This window comes from Falco peregrinus, chromosome 3 (assembly GCF_023634155.1).
Source record: "Falco peregrinus isolate bFalPer1 chromosome 3, bFalPer1.pri, whole genome shotgun sequence".
Taxonomy (NCBI): Eukaryota; Metazoa; Chordata; class Aves; order Falconiformes; family Falconidae; genus Falco; species Falco peregrinus.
Genome location: NC_073723.1, coordinates 99,371,970 through 99,395,755, shown reverse-complemented (window position 1 = coordinate 99,395,755; position 23,786 = coordinate 99,371,970). Strand labels below are relative to the sequence as shown.

Below are 23,786 nucleotides of genomic sequence, written 5' to 3'. Positions count from 1 at the left end.
TGGCTGCTGGTTTTGAGAAGCAGCTGTTTTATTTTCAGTCATGTTAATTTTCCATAAGGTAGCTGACATGGTGACTCACACTGAGTTACCGATACAAATAGTATGAAGGTATTTGGAAGACAGAATCTTCTAGCATGTTGAAAAACATCCCTTGGAAACTAAATCGTTACAGAATTTTCTGTAGCAACTTGAGGGCAGTTTTAATCCCTTGAGTAAATCAGGGTTCCACCCCACGCATGCCCTGAATTAACTGAGGCATTTGCCTGTGCTGCTTTCCACAGATAAGCAGAAGCTTTCTGAGCTGGAAAAGGGCAACATCCTGCATGAGGCTTTTCCAATTAGAATGGAACTAATTTGTTGAATACCGTAAAGCTGCTGTAGCCAACAGGGCCCTGAAAAGAGCTTGTTCTTTCAGTTCTCAGCTGCTTGCTTCTACACTTTTGCACTGACGTCTCCCTTGCATCAACATAGCGTTTTGGTCAGTTGCATAGTAAGTCACATCAAGGGAACTGATCCATCCAGCTGACGGCTAGACTACCATGGAGCTGTATTTCATTTGGATTTACTGCACTGTCTGATCACCTTATGGACACTTGAGTAAGATACTGGGGTGGCAGGCAAGAACTAGCAGCCGCTAGTGGGGAGGACGTTGTGACAGCTATTTTACATAGCCTTGCTAGCTTATGGCATTGAGTTTATCAAAGAATGGCTTCTGGCTTTTTTTTATCCCTTTAGGAAGGAAGCCTTTGTAAGATGTAGGCTTCCTAGGCTGCCTCTCATTTTTCAGAGCTGGAGCAAGTCTATGTTTTAACTAGGACAGAGTATATATTTCACATATTTGGGTGAATAGTGCTCTCAGAATGAATTCAGAGATTACACTAGGGCAGCGTCACTGCTCCACGTGAAACTTAGCTGACTGTTCCTCTTTATCTGATGGAAAGTGAAGTTTACACAGTATTAATTAATATTGTAAATGATCACACCAAGGTACAGAGCCTCATACTCCTAATTAATCACTGGATGATTGGTGTTGCTTCTGGTGTGATGCTTACTTGCATCTTACAACATATAAAAAATGCTGTAGAATTAAAAGTGACTAAACATGCAGGAAGCTAGCAAGATCAACTAGACTGATGTTCTGCATCAAAGTAGGCGTAAGAATGATGTTTGGTCTTTTTCTCATTTTTCTCTGGGATCTGTTCTTTACTCTTCTTGAATATTCAAAACACATCTGTCAAAGGGGGGGAGCAGTTAACAAAAAATACCTTTATTCAGTTGCCCTGAAACAGAGCATTCAACCTAAAATTTCAGACAGTACTTCCACATGCATTTAATACCGCAACTATTGCTGAACAGCATGACGTAAGGGCATGTTTGGTGTAATATGCAAGTACAGTGGAATTATGTTAAGGTCAGATGAAATGTTTTCATATTGAAAGTATTTGAATACTGCCTGTAATTAACACATCTAAGGGGGGTTTGGCTTAAGAGCAAATCCTCCTATGAAAACTGCTTCAATGAAAATTGAAGCACTGGTGGTACAACGACTATTAAATAAATACTACTGATTTTTAAATTAGTAAAATGGGGACTAACATCTCTGAGGTTATTTGGGAGGTATAATCTAGGAGTTTGAAAACTGAGATACTTTAACTTTTAACTATGCATTATCTTTATTTCAAAGCAAGTATAGAGAAGCTGCTCTGCGTTCTTGCTTACTTTGCTTCTGAAATCGCTAAATCTTGATATATGGTCTTGTCTCCTTAGTTGTTGCTGGCACATTCTTTCTGTTACCCCTTCTTAAGTCTATTTTTCATTATAGTCTTTATGTTACTTCCCAGGGAAGTGGCTGCAGTTTCTTTAACAATTTTTCAAGGATTTTATCTTCATTTCTTACCAATAGCCTGAGCAGTACAAGGTGACTTCCTTCTTTTTCCCCCCCCACATCTTACATCCGCAGGAATTTGAAGAACCCTGAAATTGCTTTGTTTCTGGAATTTCCTAGTCAGGAGGCTCAAGAGAGGCTTTGAAAGGAAATATTTCTTGTCCCCACATGGGGCATCTTTTGTCTGTCACAAGGTGATGTCTCATCACCTAGTTACAGCATTCTTTACAACCCATGTTCTAGTAATAAGACTGGTTCTTTGTACCTTACCTTTTGTGTTTATGATGATAGATAAACCTGAAATGACACACAGCTGACAATGTGGTTAGTTGTTTGACTTTTCCTTATCAAGTCACCAATGTCTGTGTGTCTGCAGAGCCATTTCTCAGTTACAGTGACTCTTACCCAGCCTGAATCTGAAAAGGGGCCCTGTGTGTACTAAGAAATTTTTTTTCTTTCAGTTGAATGAGGAATCTTGCAGAGGGGAAACAAAGAACTCTGGGTGTGGTTTCAAGTGGATGTTTAGGTAGTATCAAGTAGAAATCATTAAATGCTTATCGATTTGGAGTTCATGTGGTATCTTAAACCCACTGTATTTGATAAACACCAGAGTTTGTAATATTTTAGAAGCAGCAGACTACAAGTTTCTGCATAGGGCAAAACTTACTTTTGCATGAGCAATAATGGTGAAAGGGAAGGAGTAAGCAGAATGATTAAGAAAAGGTCCCTCACAGACAAGCAACAGGTATACTCTAATATGCAAAAAAGACATTTTGTATAATGCTTCAGTGCTTGGAGAAGGGTATTCATAGTCTCAGTAAAGTGGCTATTAATGTTGTCCTTCAATTTTAAAGGGACTACCTGTAGATTTCAGAGGTAAAGAACAAGATCTTCAATAATATAAATCATTCTCAATAGTCTTACGTGACTTTTCATAATACTCCTTTTCAGATAAATATATAATTGCAAAATAAAGCCTTCATCCAAATTTTGTTTGAGAAATAACTCTGAAGTAGAGCTGTAAAAACTAGTAAGCAAAGGATGCCAAGCCTTTACTTGAACAAATATTAATAATTGAAATCTGGTTGGATTTGTCAGATATACTTACCCAAGTAGAAGCATCTTCTTCAGATACTGATTGCTCTGCCAACGTGAATTTTAATAGTACTGGAAATCTTGATTCAGCTTAAGAGGCCGTTCTGCATGGGTAATATGACTGAATTATGTCTGCTATGAGCTTGAACGTGGTAGGAATGAAAATGAGACCTTATTATAGATAAGGGTCATAGCAAGTAGTGATCACTTCAAAAAATGGAGGATGAAAGGAGAGTGGAGTCATTTACAACATTTTTACAGTTCTTTTTACAATTCAAACAAATAAAAACTAGGAAAAAAACCCACCACCACCTCCAGGCTGGGAGAAAGAGCTTGTTACATAAGCATGGATTTTCTAATATATACCTATGAGGATGTTTTAGTTAATTGCACTGCTGAATAGGGCAGGGGAACTGGTCATAAATGACTTGGAGAAGGCCAACATACCCAGTGCCGTCTTTACTTTTAACCTTTATATGTAAAACTAGCCTTCAGGGATCCCATGCCCCTGAGACCCAAGAGAAAGTGTGGAACAAAGATGACTTGCCCTGGTAGAGTACCTCCAGGGTGGGGAGCAGTTAAGCAAACTGCATGTTTGTTTAACTAATCATACCCACAGTGCTGAGGGAGCTGGCTGCTGATACTGTTATTAGGCCACTCTCAATTGTCTTTGAATGTCGTAGCAATAGGGAGAGGTACCTGAAGACTGGAAGAGAGCAAATGTATCTCTCCTGTCTTCAAGAAGGACAAAGAAGAAAGATCCAGCTAACTACAGACTGGACAGCCTCACTTCTGTCTCTGGGAAGGTGATGGAGAGTACCTTTCCAGAAAGCGTTTCCAAACCCATGAAGGACAAGAAGGTGGTTGGGACTAGTCAGCATGGATTTACAAAAGGGGAGTCACACTTGACCAACCTCAGTGGCCCTCCACAGTAAGGTGACTAGCTTGGTGGATGAGGAGGGAGCAGAGGATGTTGTTTACCTTCACTTTAGTAAAGCGTTTGACACTGTCTCCTATAACAACATCATGGATGGGCCGACAAAGTACAGGTTAGACAGGTGGAGAGTGGATTAACAGCTGGCTGAACACCTGGGCCCAGAGGCTGTGTTCTGAGGTGCAAAGTCCTGTTGGAGGCTGGTGACACAACGGTCTACACCAGGGCTCGGTACCAGGGCCAGTACTGTTCCAGCACCTTCATTAGTGACCTGGGTGATTGGACAGAGCCTCCCCCCAGCAAGTTTACAGATGAAACCAGAAGGTTGTGCTACTATTCAGAGGGACCTCAACAAGTTGGAGAACTGGGCAGAGAGGAAGCTCATGAAGTTCAACAAGGGGAAATGCAGTGTCTTGCGTCTGGGGAGAAATAACGCCAGGTACCAGTACACGTTGGGGGCTGTCCAGCTGGAGAGCAGCTGTGCCTGGAAGTGTCTTGGGGTCCTCATGGGCAGCAAGTTGGCCGTGAGCCAGCAGTGCACCCTTGCAGCAGAGAAGGCCAACAGTATACTGGACATCACCAGCAGGTTGAAGGAGGTGATCCTTGCTCTCTACTCGGCACTAGTGAGGCTGTGTCTGGAGTATTGTGTCCGTTTCTGGGCTCCTTGGTACAAGAAAGATAGGAATTACTGAAGTGAGTCCAGTGCAGGGCCACAAAGATGATTAATAGCTTGAAGCATCTGATGTATGAGGAGAGCTTGGGAGAGCTGGGACTGTTCAGCCTGGAGGAGACCAAGCTCGGGGGGACATCTTATCAGTGCATAAAACCACCCAACAGAACACAAGGCAGACTCTTCTCAGTAGTGCCCAGCGGCAGGATGTGGGGTGATGGACACAAATTAAAACATGGGGCGATGGACACAAATTAAAACACATGAGATTCCATCTGAACACAACATATGTTTTTTTTACTGTGAGGATGGTCAAATGCTGGAATGGGTTGTGCAGAGAGGTTATAGAACCTCCATCCTTGGAGATCTCAAAACTCACCTGACTGGACACAGTCCTGGACAATGTGCTCTGGCCGACCCTGCTTGAGCAAGGGGGGTGGACTAAATGATCTCCAGAGGTGCCTTCCAACCTCAACAATTCTGTGATTATTCCGACACGTGCAAACTGAACAAACCTGTTTGCTGTCTGTGTATTTGAAGCTTTGTTGTACGAAGTTATTTGAGCAGTCTTGGCTATTATGACGTATAGGAAACATTTTCAAGAGGTTGTTTATCTTAAACTTGATGTATTCTCATTCGTTGGTCACCTGCTTAGGTGTTGTGCTTTTCCTTTACCATTGGTGATTCATGGCAGGTGTCTGAAAGCATTGAACTATTTCAGATATCACACAGGATCTGCCTTGATCAGTAGCTGAAATACATGATGCAGATAAAGGAATTGAGAAATAATAAGTGCCCGAGTTCCTCTAAACTTAAGTACTGCAGCAGTTTCCATTTTTCTGAAAATACTATTCTTTCCCATAGGAATTTGCTGTGAACTAACCATTTTTAATATGTATGTGTTTTTAATACAGGTTTGTGTATTTATATACGTATGTTTATATATGCATATATATAAATACATGCATATATTTATATGAAAAATCAAGTACTTCAAAAAGCATGCATGTGGAGTCCTGCCTGCAGTATTTTCTGTGCTGGGGGGAGCAGCCTAACCATGTTGCTGGGGTTTTTCTCGGCTGCGTCTTGACAGACTGAAGTCCTCAGGTGGACTCCGAAAGCCACGTTTGTGGGCTGGTCACAGTGCATCACGCTCGTTAGCAAAGGGAAATTCAGGGATGTACCTCCAAATTCCGCCAGGTTGATTAATGATGCTTATTTCCCTGCATACAAATGCTTCCTTGAAAATTCACTGTAGTACATGATCCTTTTGCCTTTATTTTCAAACATCCTGAACATGTTCAGGTGTGATAGTCAGGGGTAAGCAGAAATATTTAGCTTCGCTGGTATCAGATTAACAGAAAATCCTGTTGTGCAGGATAGTTTTCAATAATTGGGATTGCAGTGGACACCCTGTAAGGCTGCTTCCATTCATATGTTTATCTTGTTAGGTGGTCAATTAGCTCTATAGAATACCTTTAATTGGTTTAATTAGTCTAAACCAGGGTGGGGTTGAGGGGGGGAGTTTATAGTACATGGCTTTAAAAATCTTGAGTATGATGAAAATATGCCAACATACAACTTCTTCATGTTGTGAGCTTTCCTTATACCAAACTCTATTGCTTTATATTTTACTGAAATACTTAGAATTTATCTTTATTTTCTAAAAATTGAATAGCTCAGTGTAGGCAGGATATGTTCCCAGCAGCTCTTTTTATAAGTGTCTTCCATTCAGTTGAAGAATATTAAAGGTATATAATTCTTCACATTCAGAAAGGGAAAAAATCAAGGAAGGTTAGTTTATTTTTAAAACTTTACTGTCATAGGTTCCTAATCCCATGCCACTCTCCCTTCTTTTGCAGGACTCAGAGGAGGAAGACAGTGAGTTGGAGGCCATTAATAAGAAGCTGATAAGTCCACAAAGTTTTCAAAATTTCCGGCCTTACATACCGGAGGAGTTTGCTGACTTCAGTGTTTACAATGCTAGCCTGGAGAACAGGGAGTGGTTTTCTTCTAAATCAGACTTCATGAGTTCACGTGTTCTTGAGAAAGAGGTATCCCGCAGCCCCACCACTAGCAGTATTACTAGTGGCTACTTTTCCCACAGTGCCTCTAATGCTACTCTGTCTGACATGCTTGTTCCCTGTAGTGATAGCACAGACCAGCTAGCCAGTCACACGAAGGAGCTGGACTCTAATGATCCCTCAGGATCATCTCTTGCACATGATTTAAGATCTTCTTCGAACAAGGAATGTCGAGAGTCAGAAAAGGAGTTAGCGAGAGAAAAGTTATCTGTGTTACCACTGAAAGAAAACAGTGCCTTAACGGAACAAGTACCACTGTCCCTCGATGCCACTGACAGAGACTCTCAGCAGTTACCCACCGCTGGATCGTTTTCAGCTTTAAGTTCCTCAGACAGCAAAAATACCTGTCGTATAATTGAGTTTTCAGCACGTGAAGCAACAGTTGAGCACACAACGGACATTCTGGAGGATCACTCCTTTACAGAGTTCATGGGCGTTGAAGATGGAAAAGACTTTGACCATTCGACAGCTCCGCAGTCGTGTTCCCTCGTCTCCTCTAACGGAGTGAGCGCCTTGGAGTTACCCCAAGGCACTGACAAGGAGCAGAGCGCACACGTGGGCCAGCTGAGCTCTGCCGCAGCAGTCGGTGACCGGCTTGCAGGTGCTGTGGAAAGCCCTTTTTGTTCTGCACTGGTAAAAGGCCACGAGGCTTATCCTGATACTTCCATAGACGATTTCATTGGGAAGGACCACTTGGATGGTTCCGATTGTGAAGAAGGTGCTTCTGCAGATCAAGCCCATGTCTTGCCTAGCTGGATGGCCGTGGGTGAACAAGTCTGTGTTGGAAGTAATAAGATGGGCACGGTGAGATACGTTGGAACGGTGGATTTTTCAGCTGGCATCTGGGTTGGAGTGGAACTCAATGTTCAGCTGGGTAAGACTAAATATACTCTGGGTTATCTATGCAGCTAGTGTGATCTATTTTTAAAGTTGCACTACAATCATAATGCTGTTCAGTCCTGGAAAGTGCCTCCAATTTCACGGTAGCTTGGTACCTGCTACGCCCAGTTCTAGGCTTCCTGTTTATAGGGATGCTTTGATTAATTTTTAACTGTCTTAAAGCCCTGTTCTTCTGGCTGTATGCAGGGTAATACTTTGGCATGTTGTGGTAGTTCTTTTTGTACCCATCTGTTTTCATAGATCAGAAAAACAAGCAAAGCCCAAAATTGGCAGATTTCTTTTTTTTTTAAATCAGTGTGCATGTTCGTGGGCAGTACTAATAGTGGGCATCGCTTGTCAAATTGGTTTGGTGTCTGTAGCTTTCAGAGGTTTTAGTTTTGATTTTTTTTTTTTTCCACTGGGGAAAGCTTAATTACAAAACACAGGTTTTCTATAACTTCAATTTGGAGGGGTCAGAAAAAATCAGCTCCTCCAGAGATGCTTCCAATCTTCTAAAAATGTTTTTAGTAGTTTCATAGATAGTAACACTGGTACTAGAGATCTGCTGGGAGCTGAGGTTTAGGCTTTGTAAGCAATTGGTTCTGAGGATAGTTTATTTTGTGAAATGAACAAATGTTTGACTTTTTAAACTGCTAGTTGACAAAACAATAGTTCAGGAAGTCATCTTTTTGGTCACAATTGGAGCCCTCCTTTCGAGGTTTTGCTCTCCCTAGCACCTGGTGTGTGCACCTGGCTCTGTCAGTCAGCACTGACAATCTTGATTATTTGAGAGATAAACAAAGGTATTCACACTGCAACACTACAATTGTATGTGCTAATGAAAGTACCAACAATTAATTCTGTGTGTTTATTTTCATTGAAGGGAAGCATGATGGAGTTGTAAGAGGCAGAGAGTACTTCCACTGCAAACCACGACACGGCGTCTTTGTTCGTCCTGGGCGCCTCAGCAAAGCACCAGCTCCTGCAAGGAAGTGGAGTAGCACTTCACGGTCTCAGGCATCTTCCACTTCAGAGAAACGGAGAAGTTCTGTGCTTCAAGGCTCATCATCCGCTCCTAAAACAGGAGGAGAAGTCCTCTGCAATTCAGGAGATGCAGCAGCTTCTGCTTTTTCCAGGAAACAGGAGAACAGGAAATCTTGGATTAACTAAACCGCAGTATTTTTGCACTTACTACACGCATCCCTGTGTAGAAAACTTTATGGATTTTTGAAGCTATTGTACATTTTAATCTGTCCATATGGAATGTGTATTCTCTAGAGTCCTTGACTTCATTCTCTAATTTTTTTATAAATAATATATATATTATATATATATGAATGTGTATCTATAGTTTGTCTGCCAGTGGGCAGATATGGCTGCACACTAAAATACAGTTAAAGCTGATCTGTAGATAACTGAGGTACTGGACTATTTGTTACGCAACAACTTGGGAGATATATTTTAAACAACAAAAAATATTTTATTGTGGAAAAACCAGGATGTAAATCCATATTTGGGGGAGGGGGGGGGGGGGGGGGGGGGGGGCGGAGAGAAACAACAACTATGGTTTGCTGTTCTTAATTACCAAAGAACTTGTTTTAGACTGACACATTTGCTGTTTATATCTTTCTATTGTAAATGTTTTAACTGATAACTTGGTGCCACATTTCTTTTAGTCACTGGGCACCATGCAGCCTTATGTTCCGTGTTTAAGCACACTGAAATATCCAACTGCTTCGTATTTCTTGTCTTCCTAGAGGCCTGCCACTGTGCTGACTTGGCATTGGATGGAAATGACTAACAATGCCTGAAGCTGTATGTCTGGCATTTCACATGTTAACATAAGCCAGCGGGGCAGCTTGACTGCAGAAAACAGTATTACTGCAAGGGTGTGAGAGGACAACATTTTGGGGTTTGGGGTTTTGTGGTTTGTTGGGTTTGTTTTTTTTTTTTGGGGGGGGGGAGGTGGGGAATGGGGAAACAAAGAAGCAGTAAATGGATCATGATTGCAGACTTTGCACTTGTTACTTGCTGGTTATTATTGAGATGAAATAGAACCTGCTAAAGTAATTTTAATCTGTAAAGTTTTATTTTAATAATGGGAATGATGGAGGGATTTGTGTCTGGTGCTCATGAATTCCTAAGAAGGTTGTTCCACATGTAGATACTGTAGATGCCTGTACAAGCGTTCTGGATATTTTGTAAAGTAACATGGTAAAAATGAGTGAAGTGAATGGCCTGCTGTATCTGTTCTTCTTTGTTTCTTAGCAAGTGAATGATTGAGATACCTGGGACCTTACTGAAAAGCTGCTGTTCTTTCTTTGATTGTTGTGTACAGTAAGTGGACTCTTGTATTGTACTATTTACTGTAAAGAACTGTAATTTATATACTGCCATACTGTATTTAATTGGTACAGACCTATTGTGTGTTAGAATACAGACTGTTTACTTGGGATTTAAAAACAAAACGACGTTTTGCTTGTATTTGGTACAATCAGGTTTCACGGTCAAATAGTAAGCTGTGTCTAGGTGACGGTGCTCAGATGCAAAGTACTTTGTAAAAACGCTGAAGGACAATACGACTCAAGTGGAAGACTGGATGGTACTTAACCTGTTTTAACACTGACTGATTCAGGAAGCGTAAGAGGAGAACAGCAGCCCCTGTGGATACGTGTTCCTCACAGCTGCTTTCCCTGTCCCGCCTAGGAGAGGGAGCGGAGCTTGGAGGGGGAACTCCTGCCAGGGAATGACATTATGTGGGTCAAGGGGAGACAGGACAAGTTCCTGGAAGACGGACAAGGCATACCCATTGCTAAATATGTAAATGCCTCAGCCGCGTACAACACGGCAGCTGGAAGGGTAACGTGCTGTGGGAGTAGTGAAAGGAAGGGGCATGAGGTCAATGTACTTGCCCTTGACGTAGGTTTTGGCTCTTCTGAGGCAGGATTTGTATGTGTTAATTGATTTTGGTGGAATGAATGTCTTTGCAGAATGTTTCATGCTTCTGGATCTTCATAATGCACCCAATGCATTAATGGTACTGCTGCTGGAGGAAATTGCTGTAATAGAAGAAAACATTTTATGTAGAAGTTTATCAGGCAGAGATGATCATGGAACACAGCCAGCTGTGCACCCAGCACCACTGTCTTGAAGTTAATCTTAGATGTCACTTTCATATTTTTTATACAGCTTTTAAGAAAACTCATGCTCACATATTTGCATAAACATATTTGTCCAAGGCCATGACAAACAATTTGGAAAGAAAATGTGGCCATTTTCTGATGGCAAAGAATCGGTATTTAGACCAGGTTAGCATCAGTTGAGCTAGGCTTTTCATGGTTTTAGACCTTTGAGAATACAGAATGCACGATTGATTGACTGCTTCAGAAACACTGGGATAGTTGTGCTTGTTGGGGTGTACAATCAGTACACACCAAAGAAACCAAAACAAGCCAACCTAGTTTTGTGCTGTACCTGCTTTGCATAAGCTGTGCTATCATGACTTCTGTTACTATTAAAGGAGATGTACTTTAGCAAACCTTGCCTGTTAACATGCCCTGCCCTGAATTTATTTGAAGTTGGAAGGAGCATATCTAATGAGGTAATGTGAAAATGCAATCATTTTACTTTTTGTGCTCCTCAAAATTCTGGCACATAAACAGAAGCACTTTCTGTTTGCTAGCAATGTCAGACTAGTCATTTGCCATCTTGAACTTTGTTAATCGGTGGAAAAACCCCATGGTTATAGTCCAACTGCACATTGCTTTTAATTGTTTGGGAGTTTGTTTAATATTAATCTTAACCAGAGTCTAAAATACACTGTCTAATAAGCAGGATGTACAATCCATACTAAGACCTTGAATTAAAAAACCAACAAATCAACCCCAGTCATAACACTGAGTAACGCAGGGCAGAGCCAATCTCTTGATTGTCTGACCTGCCAAAACAAACCTGTCATCTCCCTGCAGCCCAGACAGAATTACCTGATTTTCACTATCAGGATTGTTACAGTGTTAAGTAAGATGATACTGGCCATCCATCTTGTTTTCTGAATTTATTATGTGGGGTTTTTTTCAAGCATATATGCCTTTATGGAGATTCAGCCAGAGCTGGTACAGTCCAACAAGCAGAAGCAGAGCGTTTAATCAGTCCTGCTGGATGTTCCCCCACAAAAGGCTTGCTTTGTGCTTGCAGCAGCAGGGTTTTCCCTGCTGTTATGGTCTAAGTGATAAATGCCATGAAGCAGTGAGGTGCCAGGGGAGCTGGCTGGGAGCCCCCGTGGGTGTTCTGTCCCCCAGCCCCGGAGTCACTGGCTCCCCAGGGTGGAACTGGGAGCTCAGTGTGGTGGGACTGACCTCCCCCAGCGTGGGTACGTCCATTGGGGACCTCTTCATCTGTGTAGCTGGCAATTGATGGAACTGGAAGGAGAAAACGTCAAATCTCAGGCTGAGTGAAAAGGACTGGTGAGTTGTTGGGGAAGGGTGGAGGGGAAAAGGCTGGAGTAAAGTGGTTGCTGGCATGTTTCTGCTGGAAAACAATCTTAACAACAGCTTTCCTCATAAAAAACCGTGGAAAGTGTAAGCTGTCAGAGACGTGCTAGTAAAGCAGCGTCCAGGACTTTTGAGGGTGAACACGTAAACTGTGGATGCCCAAGGATGGGCCTCTGGCTGATGGTACTAGAAAAAACATCCAGCTTTTCCCAACCTAGGTGGGCCGCAGACCGGCGGTACTCGAAAAAAACATCCAGCTTTTCCCGACCTATGTATAATTTAACCTAATACGTTCTCCTAGCGCCATTCCCTGAGACCTCCAAGTAGGGAAAGCTCCCCGCTGGGAGAGCTGCGCTGCCTCCATCCCTCCCCTCCCTCCACACCACCCTCTTCCTCACGTACCTCAGTGACCGAGGGCGGAGCGCAGCCAGGGCCGCCCCCTCAGGAAACCCAGGGCGGGACGTGAGGCGCCGCACGCCTCGGCCCTCCGCGTCTTACAGCCGCGGTCGCCGCCGCTGAGGTAAGGACACCCGGCGGGGCGCGAACCCGCGGACGTAGGGAAGGCCTGAGGGGAACCGCGCCGGCGGAGGGAGACGCGCTGAGGGGGGGGGACGCCGCTCCCCCCTCCCCCCCCTCAGCGCGTCTCCCTCCGCCGGCGCGGTTCTCCTCAGGCCTCCGTGAGGTGGCCGCTCGCTTCAGCTCAGCACCCCGGGCCAACCCTGCCCCTGAAACTGCCCGCCGGCTTCCTGCGAGTTGTTTTTCCGTCAGACGCTATGGTGGAGGTTCAGTTATTTAAGAAAATAATCCGTCACGGTACCGTTTTGTGCCTTAGCAAATGTTATTTTAAGGGCTCGGTGGGCTTTGGTTTGTATAACCAGGTAAAACCAGTCATCCCGGTTGGAGGGGCTTGGGTTTGCGGTGGCTGTGCTTTGCGGTGTGTGTGGGGGAGGTCAAGATGTGGGAGAAAACAAGGAATAATACTTTCATCTTTATTTTACAGAGGTTTCCTTACAGGGAGATTGGTCCCTGAACAGGCCTCTGGCATTTAATTTATTTCTTTGCAGGTGAAATACTTTCGAGGGATGCTGATGAGTCTCGTTCAATTTACCTCTAGAAGGCTGGTTTCCCAAGTGTATTCTGGATTTAAGGCTGCCTCTTCAAAGAAACAGAAGTTTTGCTGGGAAATGGCTCGTCCCAGTTCAAGTAAGATATCTGTTTGTTTGCTTTAGTACCCCAGGTGGGTTTTCAAGCTAATTTGAAATTTTAGAAGGTTTCGTGTCATAGGTGAAGTCTATAGTTTAATTCAAAATGTTTAGAAGAGTGAAAAGTGGATTTCCCCCCCCCCAGCTGCTAAAATTTGTCTTCTATGCCTGTATTACATGTAGTTCCCAAAACCCTGGCATAGTCAGGACGATTGCCTGGTAGCATGGTTTTAGCACTTATAATTGATGCACATTAACATGCGCTAGTTAATTGCATTTCCTTTTCATAATCCTAATGGGTAATAAAAGTCGCTCCTTATTTCTTTGTACAAGAATTATGGAGGACCTCGAGCATTTGTAACAACTGAGTAGCGGGATATTGGGTAACCCCAGGCAGACTGTTCGCTCAAGCGGTAGTAAATACTCTCTCTCTGTTTGGGGGGTGAGGTGGGGTGTGTTTTGGTTTTGTTTTTTAATTTGAGGATGCGCCTTAACTCAAGATCGGCAGGCAGAACGGCACAGGTGGAACAACGAAACCCCTGGCAGCTGGGTAGCCAAGATGCACTTGTTTTCTCTGCTTTGAGCATCAGTGTTCAGCTGCTGTCAGAGCCGGGAGACCAGACCAAGGGGACTGTTGGCCTGTTCTTCACAAATTCAAGAGCTTGTGAGGTCTGGTGTATGACAGCAGATGGGGCATCAGAATCATAGTGTTCTCTGCCCAGTGGGTCTTGGGACTTTTCCAAAGACTGACTCTCCTCGTCAAAACTTACCTGCCTCTGGTTAAAAAAACCCACCCACCCAACCAAAAAACCCCACCCCAAAATGAACCACATAGTAAATTGTGAAGGTTAGGGTTGTGATCGGCAGCTCTAAGTTCACCTAGAGGCAAGTCACTAGGGTCATATTGTAGGAGTCAGTAATGGGGCCAGTAGCGTTTAACATCTTTGTTAATCAGCTCGATGATGGGGCACAGTGTACCCCCTCAGCAAGTATCTAGATACAAAGCTGGGAGGACTGGCTGATACACCAGAGGGTCATGCTGCCACCCGGAGGGACCTTGAGAGGCTGGGGACATAGGCTGGGAGGAATCTCCTGAATTTCAGCAAATGGATGGTGCCAGGTCCTGCCCTGGCAAGGAATAACCGCAGGCGCCAGGACAGGCTAGGGCCAACCTGCTGGAATGCAGCTCTGCAGAAAAGACATTGAGGGCCCTGGTAGACATTGTCCCCTCTGCTCAGTCCTGGTGAGACACACCTGGAGTGCTGGGTCCAGTGCTGGGCTCCCCAGTATGAGAGAGACACAGGTGTACTGGAGAGTCCAGCAAAAGGCTACAGAGGTGATTAATGACTTGGGGCATCTGGCATATGAGGAGAGGCTGGGAGAGCCGGGGCTCTTCAGCCTGGAGGAGACCAGGCTTGGGGGCATCTTGTCAATGCATAAACACATCTGGTGGGAGGGAACAAAGACAAGGCAGACTCTTCTCAGTAGTGCCCAGTGACAGGACAAGAGGCAATGGACACAAATGAAAACACACAAGATTCCATCTGAACACAAGAAAACACTTTTTCTTTTCTTTTTTTTTTCTTTCCTTTACTGTGAGGATGGTCACACACTGGAATGGGTTGTGCAGAAAGAGGTGGTGGAGTCTCCATCCTGGGAAAAACTCAAAACCCACCTGACTAGACATGCTCCTGGATGATCTGCTGTGGCTGACTCTGCTTAGGCAGCGGGTTTGGACTGGATGATCTCCAGAGGTCCTTTCCCACCTCAGCCGTTCTGTGATTCTAAGATATGTTGCTTTAAAATTAGTATCTGAGGTAAACTGGAAGAGAATTTGTCTCTCTCTGTGGTTAACCTGTTCCTTTTTAATCTTGTTTTGACTTGTAGAAAACCACAAAGGAGATTTCCCATCTTTTTCCCAGTTACTTTACCACGCAGGGAAAAATGGAGGGAACATACATTCAAAAATAGAAAATGCAATTGCAAACCTAGAAAATGGGCAAGATGCCTCAGAAGGAAATGTCTTTTCCCAAATTACCTTAATTTTGAAGGTGATACTTTGTAGCTAAATGTAAATAATTTTTTTTTCTCAGGTTCTTACCTTACAGTTAGGAAGCAAACAGTGCCTGGCTGGTGTTGGCAACAGTTGTTATCGGGGTAGCATCTAGTGTGGGGTTTTGGTATAATGCTCTGTCTTTCAAATATTGAGTATAGTCATGGTTTAATATATGCTGGCCTACTGAGCTTGCTCACATACATTTTTGAGGATCTCCAGGAATTGCCTGTCAAATTCTAATATACAGAAACAAATTAGTATTCTGAAGTTAAAGTCGCGGGAGGTGTACATGGAAGCCATTTCTGGATGCATAATTTTGCCAGCACTGTCTGTATGGCCTCTTAAATAAAAGTATAAGCATTTGAATGGTCATTTGTTTTTTTCTTCTCACACACAGATATGGCCGATTTTCGAGAAGTGTTTGCCAAAGCGAAGCATATAGCCATTATCACAGGAGCCGGCGTCAGTGCGGAGAGTGGAGTTCCTACTTTCAGAGGGGCTGGAGGTTTCTGGAGAAAGTGGCAAGCCCAGGTAGGTACTGGTGGCAGCAGCTGCATAGCTGCGTCGCTGTGCTGCTCTCTGCGTCGCTGTGCTGCTCTGCCCATCGGGCAGCTGAGCGAGAGGGGTCAGAGGACGGTACCTTTGAAGGTGGAAGTGCTGTGGTAGGGACAGAACATGCTCTCCCTGCAGCTGTGCCTGCAGCTCTCCCTCGTGCCCTGGGGGCCTGCTTTGCGCAGCTGCCTCTTCTTCTTCTCTGTCATTTGGTTTATTGGTTGTTCGGGAAAAACAGTGTTCTTGCAGATAGCTCTGGGTCTTTCTATCTTCCTTGTTTTCTTGCTGCCTTGCAGCTTAGCTGTTTGCTCATCTTTTGACACCCTCGCTGTTTTCCTACCTCGTGGGGCCTTTCCTGTTTCAAACTCTGAAGAAACTTCTACCAAAACACCTAGTTGTTTTAATCTCGCTTTCTTATAATACTCTTTAAAAATCGTTTAGGATTTTTGTTTGTTTGGGGGCAGGGTTCCTCGTAGGCTTGAACTCTCCCACAAACTCTCTCTTGCTGGTGTGATCGTGCCAGTGCTGGGAGCCCCTGGGGTGGGAGAGGAGGTGGAAGCAGACACTGTGGGGTGCAGTGGTGCAGCGGTGAGCACCGAAATGTGTGAGTTGTATAGGTGCCTTGTGAGTCTGACCCTGCATGGTGCCGCAGATGTTCCAGGTAACTGTTATACTGCCAGTAACTGCTGTCCCAAACACTGCAATCATGTTTGCTTTCATTATGGTTTTTAATGGCGGCATTCATGTAAGATTTGAAGAAGTTGTAAAGGAGTCAGAGGGATGAGTTTTTCAAGATGGTTCAAATCTAAAGATGCGTTTTTTCTTTCGGCGACTGTCAATTCAAACAGAGCATGGGTGTGTATAAATGCCTGGCTCTTCTGCATCAGAAAGCTTGCATTTGGTGGTTTTATATCCGTAGAAGTGTGCATTGAAGCATTAGACTGAGCTACTCCATGTTTTAAAAAAAGATAAGGCAAAATTTAAAGTTGTTGTGAAAAGTATAGCTTAGATTTTACCGGCACATAAAAGACAAGGCGTTAGACTTTGGTTTTGACAATGGCTGTAATTTGGCTTGTGTTATGATTAAGTTAAGGCAGAAAAGAAATTGCTAGTGAAGGAAATATATCCACATGATGCTGAGTTTTATGGCTGGTGTGGAAAAGAGAGTTTTGAATGCTAAAAATCGTGTGCATTGAAATATCTCATCTTTGTGATGTACTAAATTCCAAATAGTTCAGTAGGGCAGCACAGAATAAGGTCTGAGTGTACTATGTCAAGCCATGTACCACACTACTGATATTATTTCCTCATTTGATAAGATACTTTAGATTTGTCATCTGCATAAGGACTATCGAGCTATATTCTTGTCAACTGCATCTGGTTATAATTAATCATCTTTTGATGATCTTGTTATGCTGGTAGCAGTGTCAATGGCAGCAGGCTTCAGCCTGGGGAGGGGATTGTCTTGTCCTTTTGTTGGTGGAATGAATTGTTAATGTCTTTTCCAGGAGCTGGCTACTCCGGAGGCTTTTGCACGAAACCCTTCTCGTGTATGGGAATTTTACCATTACCGCCGGGAAGTGATGTTGAGTAAACATCCAAATCCTGCACATGTTGCCATTGCAGAGTGCGAAAGGCGACTGAGCAAGCAAGGAAGGAGCGTTGTGGTCATTACTCAGAATATTGATGAGCTGCACAGAAAGGCAGGCACAAAGCACCTCTTAGAAATTCATGGTAAGAATCAGCTTACCTGGCTGCTGCAGGCCAGCAAAGCTGGGCGGGGAGAAGAGAGAGCGGGATAAGTACTGCGAGAAAAGAAATCTGTCTTTCAAATGATAGAAACCCACATCAGGTTATTTGCAGTATCACCCTGTTGTCTTTCAGAAGTTGTTTTGGGTACTTCACAGCCTCTCTTTCTCATCTTTCTTTTTTAATGGATTCTGACAGTACACAGGAACTGGTTCTCCCTTCCTGCTTGCTTAGTTTTGCCTTGGATCCACTTGAGTGCATGTGGATATTGACGTTTGCTGATCTTGCTTAGAAGAGGAGAAAATAATCTATGAGGACTTCCACTGTGTGGTAGTGGTCGTGCCAGACCAGTATTGCTGCCAGTAAAGAGTGTACCAGCGAGACCAGTCTGACGAGCCCCGGTGCTTTCCCTGTGCCCTGCCCTGTCCTTTAAAGACCCACCTGTGCAGTCCTTGGCTACAGGAGGAAGAAGGGGCTGGCAATGAATGAGATTTCCTTGCCTTTCTCTCCTACACCCACTGGCATTCCCTCTGTCTTCACTGTTGTTAGTGGCATTCCTCGCTCCTGCCCTCTTGTGCAAATGCCAGAGGAGCACAAGGCAGGTGCAGTGGGTGGGGGTCAGTGGGGCTTTTGGTCTGAGGAAATATACAGGTGTGGAAAGAACGAGGGTGGGGAGGCCCTTCCCCATCCTGTGAGGTGCCCCCACTCCTCCTTTCTCCACTCCACAGGCCCTGCCACAGGGCGGAGGTCTCCCAGGACACAGTCCCATCCAGCAGTATAATGCTTTTTAACTTAAGTATCACAAGAGGTTTAAATGGGATTTCGTACCGCTACTTTGTGATCTGGACCCAGGAGAGCTGCACGAAGTTATTTGCAGTTGTGGATCCAAGGATAAAGCCTTGGGTATAGTTTAATTTTGATTGTCCTCCTTCTTTACAAAAAGAAACTATTTTAAAGTCTTGGTAATATTGCACATCTCTACAGCACGTTACTACTGCTACAAAAGTCTTGGGCTTGAGGAGTTTTGCATAAAACAAAACAGTGTTAACGAGTATTTTATTTTTTTTTAAGAATACATTTCTGATTTAGGGGGAAAAGCAATAAATGGAAATAAATGGAAAACATCTCCCTCGGTGATACTTTAAATAATGAATTTCCTCTGAAATATTGTTAGGAGGCTGTGTATTATTCATGTTGTGACGTAGAACAAGGCGATAAATCGTAGCTTAGAGAGGCTGTTGCTGTTGTTCACTGCAGCCTTTTAGCTGGAAGGGTTGTGTCTGTCTTAGCTGGGCCTGGTCTGTGCAGTTATTGTGATGCTGCTCACCTTGGGTTGCTGAACAAAAGCGTGTGTAAGTGCTGTGTAAACAGCATTTCATTCATAATGCTGCCAGTTTTCAGCACTTGGCTGTTAAAGTTCCTGTAGTAAGCTACCCACAAGGTATAATCTTCAAAGTCAAATAAAGGCCGTCTAGGATGAACACAACAACTTCCTTGTACAGCCGTGCCTCGGAGAAATCGCTTCATCCCTGCCTGGTGTTTCCTCTTTGTGTTTCAGGTAGTTTATTTAAAACTCGATGCACCAACTGTGGAAACATAGCTGCGAATTACAAGAGTCCAATATGCCCTGCGTTGGCTGGGAAAGGGTAATACGTCTGCCTCGTAAACTCTCTGTATTTTCTACTTTGCTCTTGTAGAAAAGGGGCCATTTTAGGAGCATACAGGAGTTTCAGCCAACCACCTCGTTTTACTTTAATAGTATTACTGCTTAAATTTTACACAACTGTTTTGAAAGGCGAGTGTACTGCTTGGTGACTTCAGTGAGAGCCCATGATACCATAACTCACAGAATCACAGACTGGTTGGGATTGGAAGGGACCTCTGGAGATCATTCTGTCCAACCCCCTGCTCAAGCAGGGTCACCTGGAGCAGGTTGCACAGTCACGTCCAGGCAGGTTTTGAATGTCTTCAGGGAAGGAGCCTCCGCAACCTCTCTGGGCAGCCTGTTCAGTGCTCTGGCACCCTCAAGGGAAAGTTTTTCCTCATGTTCAGATGGAACTTCTCATGTTGCGGTTTGTGCCTGTTGCCCTTTGTCCTGTCACTGGCACCACTGAAAAGAGCCCGGCCCCATGCTCTTGGCACTCGCCCTTAAAATATTTGTAGACCTTGACAAGATCCCCTGTCAGTCTTCTCCAGGCTGCAAAGGCCCAGCTCGCTCAGCCTTTCCTCCTAAGGAGGATGCTCCAGGTCCCTCATCATCTTCACAGACTCTGCTGGACCCTCCCCAGCAGTTCCCTGTCTCCTGAACTGGGGAGCCCAGCACTGGACCCAGCACTCCAGATGTGCCTCACCAGGGCAGAGAAGAGGGCAGGATCCCCTCCACGCTCCTCCTCATGCCCCGCAGGATCCCACCAGTCCCTTGGCCACCTGGGCACACTGCTGCCCCCCAGCACTCCCAGGCCCTTCCCCGCAGAGCTGCCCCCCAGCAGGCCAGCCCAGCCCGTGCTGGTGCGTGGGGCTGTCCCTGCCCAGGGGCAGGACCTGACGCTTGCCTTGGTTGAACTCCATGAGGTTCCTCTCTGCCCAGCTCTCCAGCCTGCCCAGCTCTGGCTGGCTGGCAGCGCAGCCTTCTGGTGCATCAGTCCTGTGAATGAGTAACTGCTAACCTCTAAGTTAGCACATCATTATATATGTTTTAATTAGAACTATTTCAGATGGTCTGAAACTCTTATATTGGACATCAACTAACTGTACTCCTTGACAATGTGTGTTTACTCCCATCTCCTTCACCTTCCAGGTTTTTTATTAAACCAGATGCGTATTCCTTATAATTGGACTGTCATCACCTGATACATTTCTTGTCCTTTTCTGCATCTCTTGAGCACCTAGTAGCTTTTGTCCTTCAAGTCATCAATAAGATTCTCGTGATTACAGGTCTTTAATGTACAGATGTGTGAAACAATCAGGAGGGAAGCATCAGTTACCAGGATTTCTGCAACCTAAAAAGTTGCAGAAGAATCAGTCAGTCCTTTTTCTAGCCATCCTCTTTTGCCATTAAAAAAAAAGGGGGGCAAGGGGACAGGACAGGCATATGCTCATAGATTTTTAGGGTTTTTTTCCCTTTACATTTCACCAGATAGCTACATAAATATTTGTTGTGCCTTTGACAGACTTTGACCAGCTTGTTCCAGCTGCTTAGCTCTGGGGTTATTCTGGACAAATGTCTGCCTGCCCTGCATGTGGTATTTCGGGGTTGTAGTAGGTGTTGAAGTTGGCTGAAGTTGCAAAGATTCCTTGATTGGAGAATGTGCTTTAGAGAATGCTGTTTTTATTAATGTATAAAGCGTACTTTGTACAATTGAATATGTATTTCCATTTTGTAACTTCAGGGCTCCAGATCCTGAAACAGAAGACGCCGTGATTCCAGTTGAAGACCTTCCTCAGTACGTATGGATTGCTTTGTTTTTCGCTGTTACCTCTTCATGCTTTGTGCATCTCAGAGGCTTATGTTACTGCTCACCTAGTTTTGGAAGGACGCAGAGACATTCTACAGGAGAAAAAGCATGGGACTTTGCCCCAGAGAACAGAGTCTAAAGTTATGGTGGACAACAGGAGTGTGTCCTAGAAGTTTACCATGATGCTAAAGGGATTGCATGCTTGTGTACTTGAGCATCAAGCTGAAGCATGCCAAAATTCATGGGTTTTGTAGTAAGTGGAGTAGTAGGAGATTTGCATGATGTCCTACACAGTAAACGTTTTGTTATTTTGCAGGTGCCACCTTCTGTTAGTCTGGGTATAACCACTGCGTAGTCCTTTGCCAGGCACTCAGTGTGCCACGGTGCTTTTTTTACAACGGCTGGAACTTTGCCGTAGCTAGCTGCAGGTGCGAGAAGCCACCAAAGTTTTCCTATGGTTCCTAAGGAGAAGAGGCTAATGCGATGCTTCTGCCTTGCAGTTCACTTTCTCCTTAAAAACCTGTTGGCCATTTTTTTTAAAGTTGATGGAGGCCGAGGTCTGTAGCACACGCTATGGTTTATGTTTCATGGATTTCAGAAGCTCAGTTAAGGGGAAGACACGATTAAGTATCTTGAGATGAACAACTGTTCAGCAACCCATTCGGTGTGAGCAGGCAGCGTGTGTGTACGTCCAACACGTGTGCAGCACGGCATCAGCTGCCTCCAGTCCCGCACGCGGTGGAGGAAGGTGGGGGGAGGGCTGCGAAAGAAAAGGGAGAAAGGTGAGGGCAGGTGAGGAGCCCAGATGAAAATGAAAACTGCTGTGCCGTGTTGCAGCTTGAAGCGTCTGCATCAGCAGCATAACGCTGTCCCTTTGTGATCTTTGAACAGGTGTGAGGAGGATGGCTGCAACGGGCTCCTCCGTCCCCACGTTGTGTGGTTTGGCGAAACCCTGGATCCTGACATCCTCACAGAGGTTGAGAAGGAGCTTGACATCTGCGACCTCTGCTTGGTAGTGAGTGACGCTTTTGTTACCGTGCCTCGTAACCGGCAGGGAAGCCATGCTGGAGCTGTACCTCCTGGGTAAAGGAGATGCATCTCTGCTTCCCTGAGGGAACTGAAAGCCCTGGAGGGACTCCTTAGTGTCAAGTGTAAAATAGTAGAAGACTGTGAAGTTTGAAAATCTACATGTAGTGCTTGGAAATCAGTGGGTTTGGCATGGTGCATCTTGCTCAGCTGGCGTCTGCAGTCTGCGTTTGGTGTGCACGGCTGTTAGCAGCTCGAGTGTTAGAGGCTGGCTAATACCGTTTAGCTGTTGAATTGCTCAAGCAGTGATTATATGATTATTTTGATGCTCAGTTAAAAAAAAATGCTTTAAGAAGGTAGCTAGCTGTTAGCATGTGCTGCTTTTTTTGTGAGGTTATTTACGTGCCATGTAGGTTCCGGATTGCTGACCAAAGCACTCGCCCAGAATATTGTGTACCCTTCACAGAATGATGTCAAGTAACAGAAGGAACATCTTGTTTTGTTTTCCTGATGGCGAAGTCTGCCATTTTGTGTTTCTGGGATATTTATTTTTTTTTTTGATGTACCGTTATAATCCACAAATGGGCTTCTTTGGGTTGCCTCAAAGGAAAAAATCCCAGTTCTTATGCTATACTAAGTAACTATATATACAGCGACGCTGAATATAGATCCTGGTTTGGTTTCATTTCTGTTAGGGATCCTCCGAGCTTTAGCGGTTTGCCCATCCAGCATGCCGGGGGCGTCCTCACCTTGCGGGTTGGTCGGGTTTGCCCGTTAACTGCCGGCCTTGCCCCACCTGTGGTTGTGTCCCCTGGCTCTGCAGGTGGGGACCTCCTCGGTGGTGTACCCTGCCGCGATGTTCGCCCCTCAGGTGTCCGCCCGGGGAGTGCCGGTGGCGGAGTTCAACACGGAAGCTACGCCCGCCACCAGCAGGTTCAGGTGAGGCCGTTCGGCTCCGTCTTCCGTTCAAAACGCCCAACGCGCGCGGGGAGTTTGAAGCAAACGCTGTTTGGGGCGCGCGGCCCCCCGTGCTTCAGAGGCGGGTTGTGCGGGCGGGCGCTGGGCTGCCGGGGGACCGGCCCACCCCGAGGGTGCAGGCGTGCCTCGGCCCACCGGGAAGCGGCAGCGCGGCCCCGACACCGACCCCCACCCTCGGATGTGTGGGGAGTGCGGGGCGCTGCCCGGTGCCGGTGCGGAGGTGGGGGGTGACGCTTTGCCCGGTGCGGGGTTTGGGGGGCGCTGCCCGGTGCCGGGGGTTGGGGGAACGCTATGCCCGGTGCGGGGGGGGGGGGGTGGGGGGCGCTGCCCGGTGCCGGGGGTTGGGGGAACGCTATGCCCGGTGCCGGGGGTGGACGGGGGCTGCCCGCCCGCCCCTTCAGCCGGCTGCTTCCTTGCAGGTTTCACTTCCCGGGCCCCTGCGGGAGCACGCTGCCGCCGGCGCTGGCGCGCCACCCGACCGAGATCATCGCCTGAGCGCCGCGGGGGCCGGGGGGCTCCCCCCGGCCGTGCCTGTGTGCCCCGCCCCTCCCCCGTTCCATGTCTGTGTGTCCCGTCCCGTCCCCCCACACCGGGCAATAAACGGGCGGCCGGTCCCGCCGCGCCCCAGGGCTCCGCCCCCCCTCGCCCCTCCTCTGTGTCTGCGCGCGCGGCGGGGGCGGGCCGGGGCCGCGGGGGGCGTGGCCGGAAGGCGGCGGAGTGCTGCCGGGTCA

General features: G+C 45.7%; 2 protein-coding genes across 10 annotated transcripts in view; both read left to right on the top strand.

Moving 5' to 3' along the window:
* Window positions 1-11,085, top strand: part of KIF13A (kinesin family member 13A) — a 120,607-nt gene extending 109,522 nt beyond the window's left edge. For 6 of the 7 annotated variants that reach the window (XM_055800157.1, XM_055800156.1, XM_055800155.1 and 3 more), the window contains 2 exons: window positions 6,447-7,542; window positions 8,431-11,085. In XM_055800157.1, coding sequence (XP_055656132.1) covers window positions 6,447-7,542; window positions 8,431-8,717 — 1,383 coding nt within the window. In that variant the 3' untranslated portion in view covers window positions 8,718-11,085. Of the gene's footprint in view, window positions 1-6,446; window positions 7,543-8,430 lie in introns of those variants that run through there. The other variant, XM_055800160.1, reaches the window with a different exon arrangement.
* Window positions 11,086-12,444: 1,359 nt separating this feature from the next.
* SIRT5 (sirtuin 5) lies at window positions 12,445-23,696 on the top strand. 3 transcript variants are annotated; one of them, XM_055800167.1, is made up of 9 exons: window positions 12,445-12,557; window positions 13,102-13,240; window positions 15,693-15,826; window positions 17,356-17,581; window positions 19,155-19,242; window positions 20,986-21,039; window positions 21,943-22,066; window positions 22,901-23,016; window positions 23,475-23,696. In XM_055800167.1, exons 2-9 carry the CDS (start codon window positions 13,120-13,122, stop codon window positions 23,548-23,550), a joined length of 939 nt encoding a protein of 312 aa, XP_055656142.1. In that variant the 5' UTR covers window positions 12,445-12,557; window positions 13,102-13,119; the 3' UTR covers window positions 23,551-23,696. The 3 variants fall into 3 exon arrangements, with proteins under 3 accessions (XP_055656142.1, XP_055656141.1, XP_055656140.1); XM_055800166.1 differs by lacking the exon at window positions 12,445-12,557 and adding an exon at window positions 12,689-12,819; XM_055800165.1 differs by lacking the exon at window positions 12,445-12,557 and adding an exon at window positions 12,715-12,915.
* The last annotated feature ends 90 nt before the right edge of the window (window positions 23,697-23,786 follow it).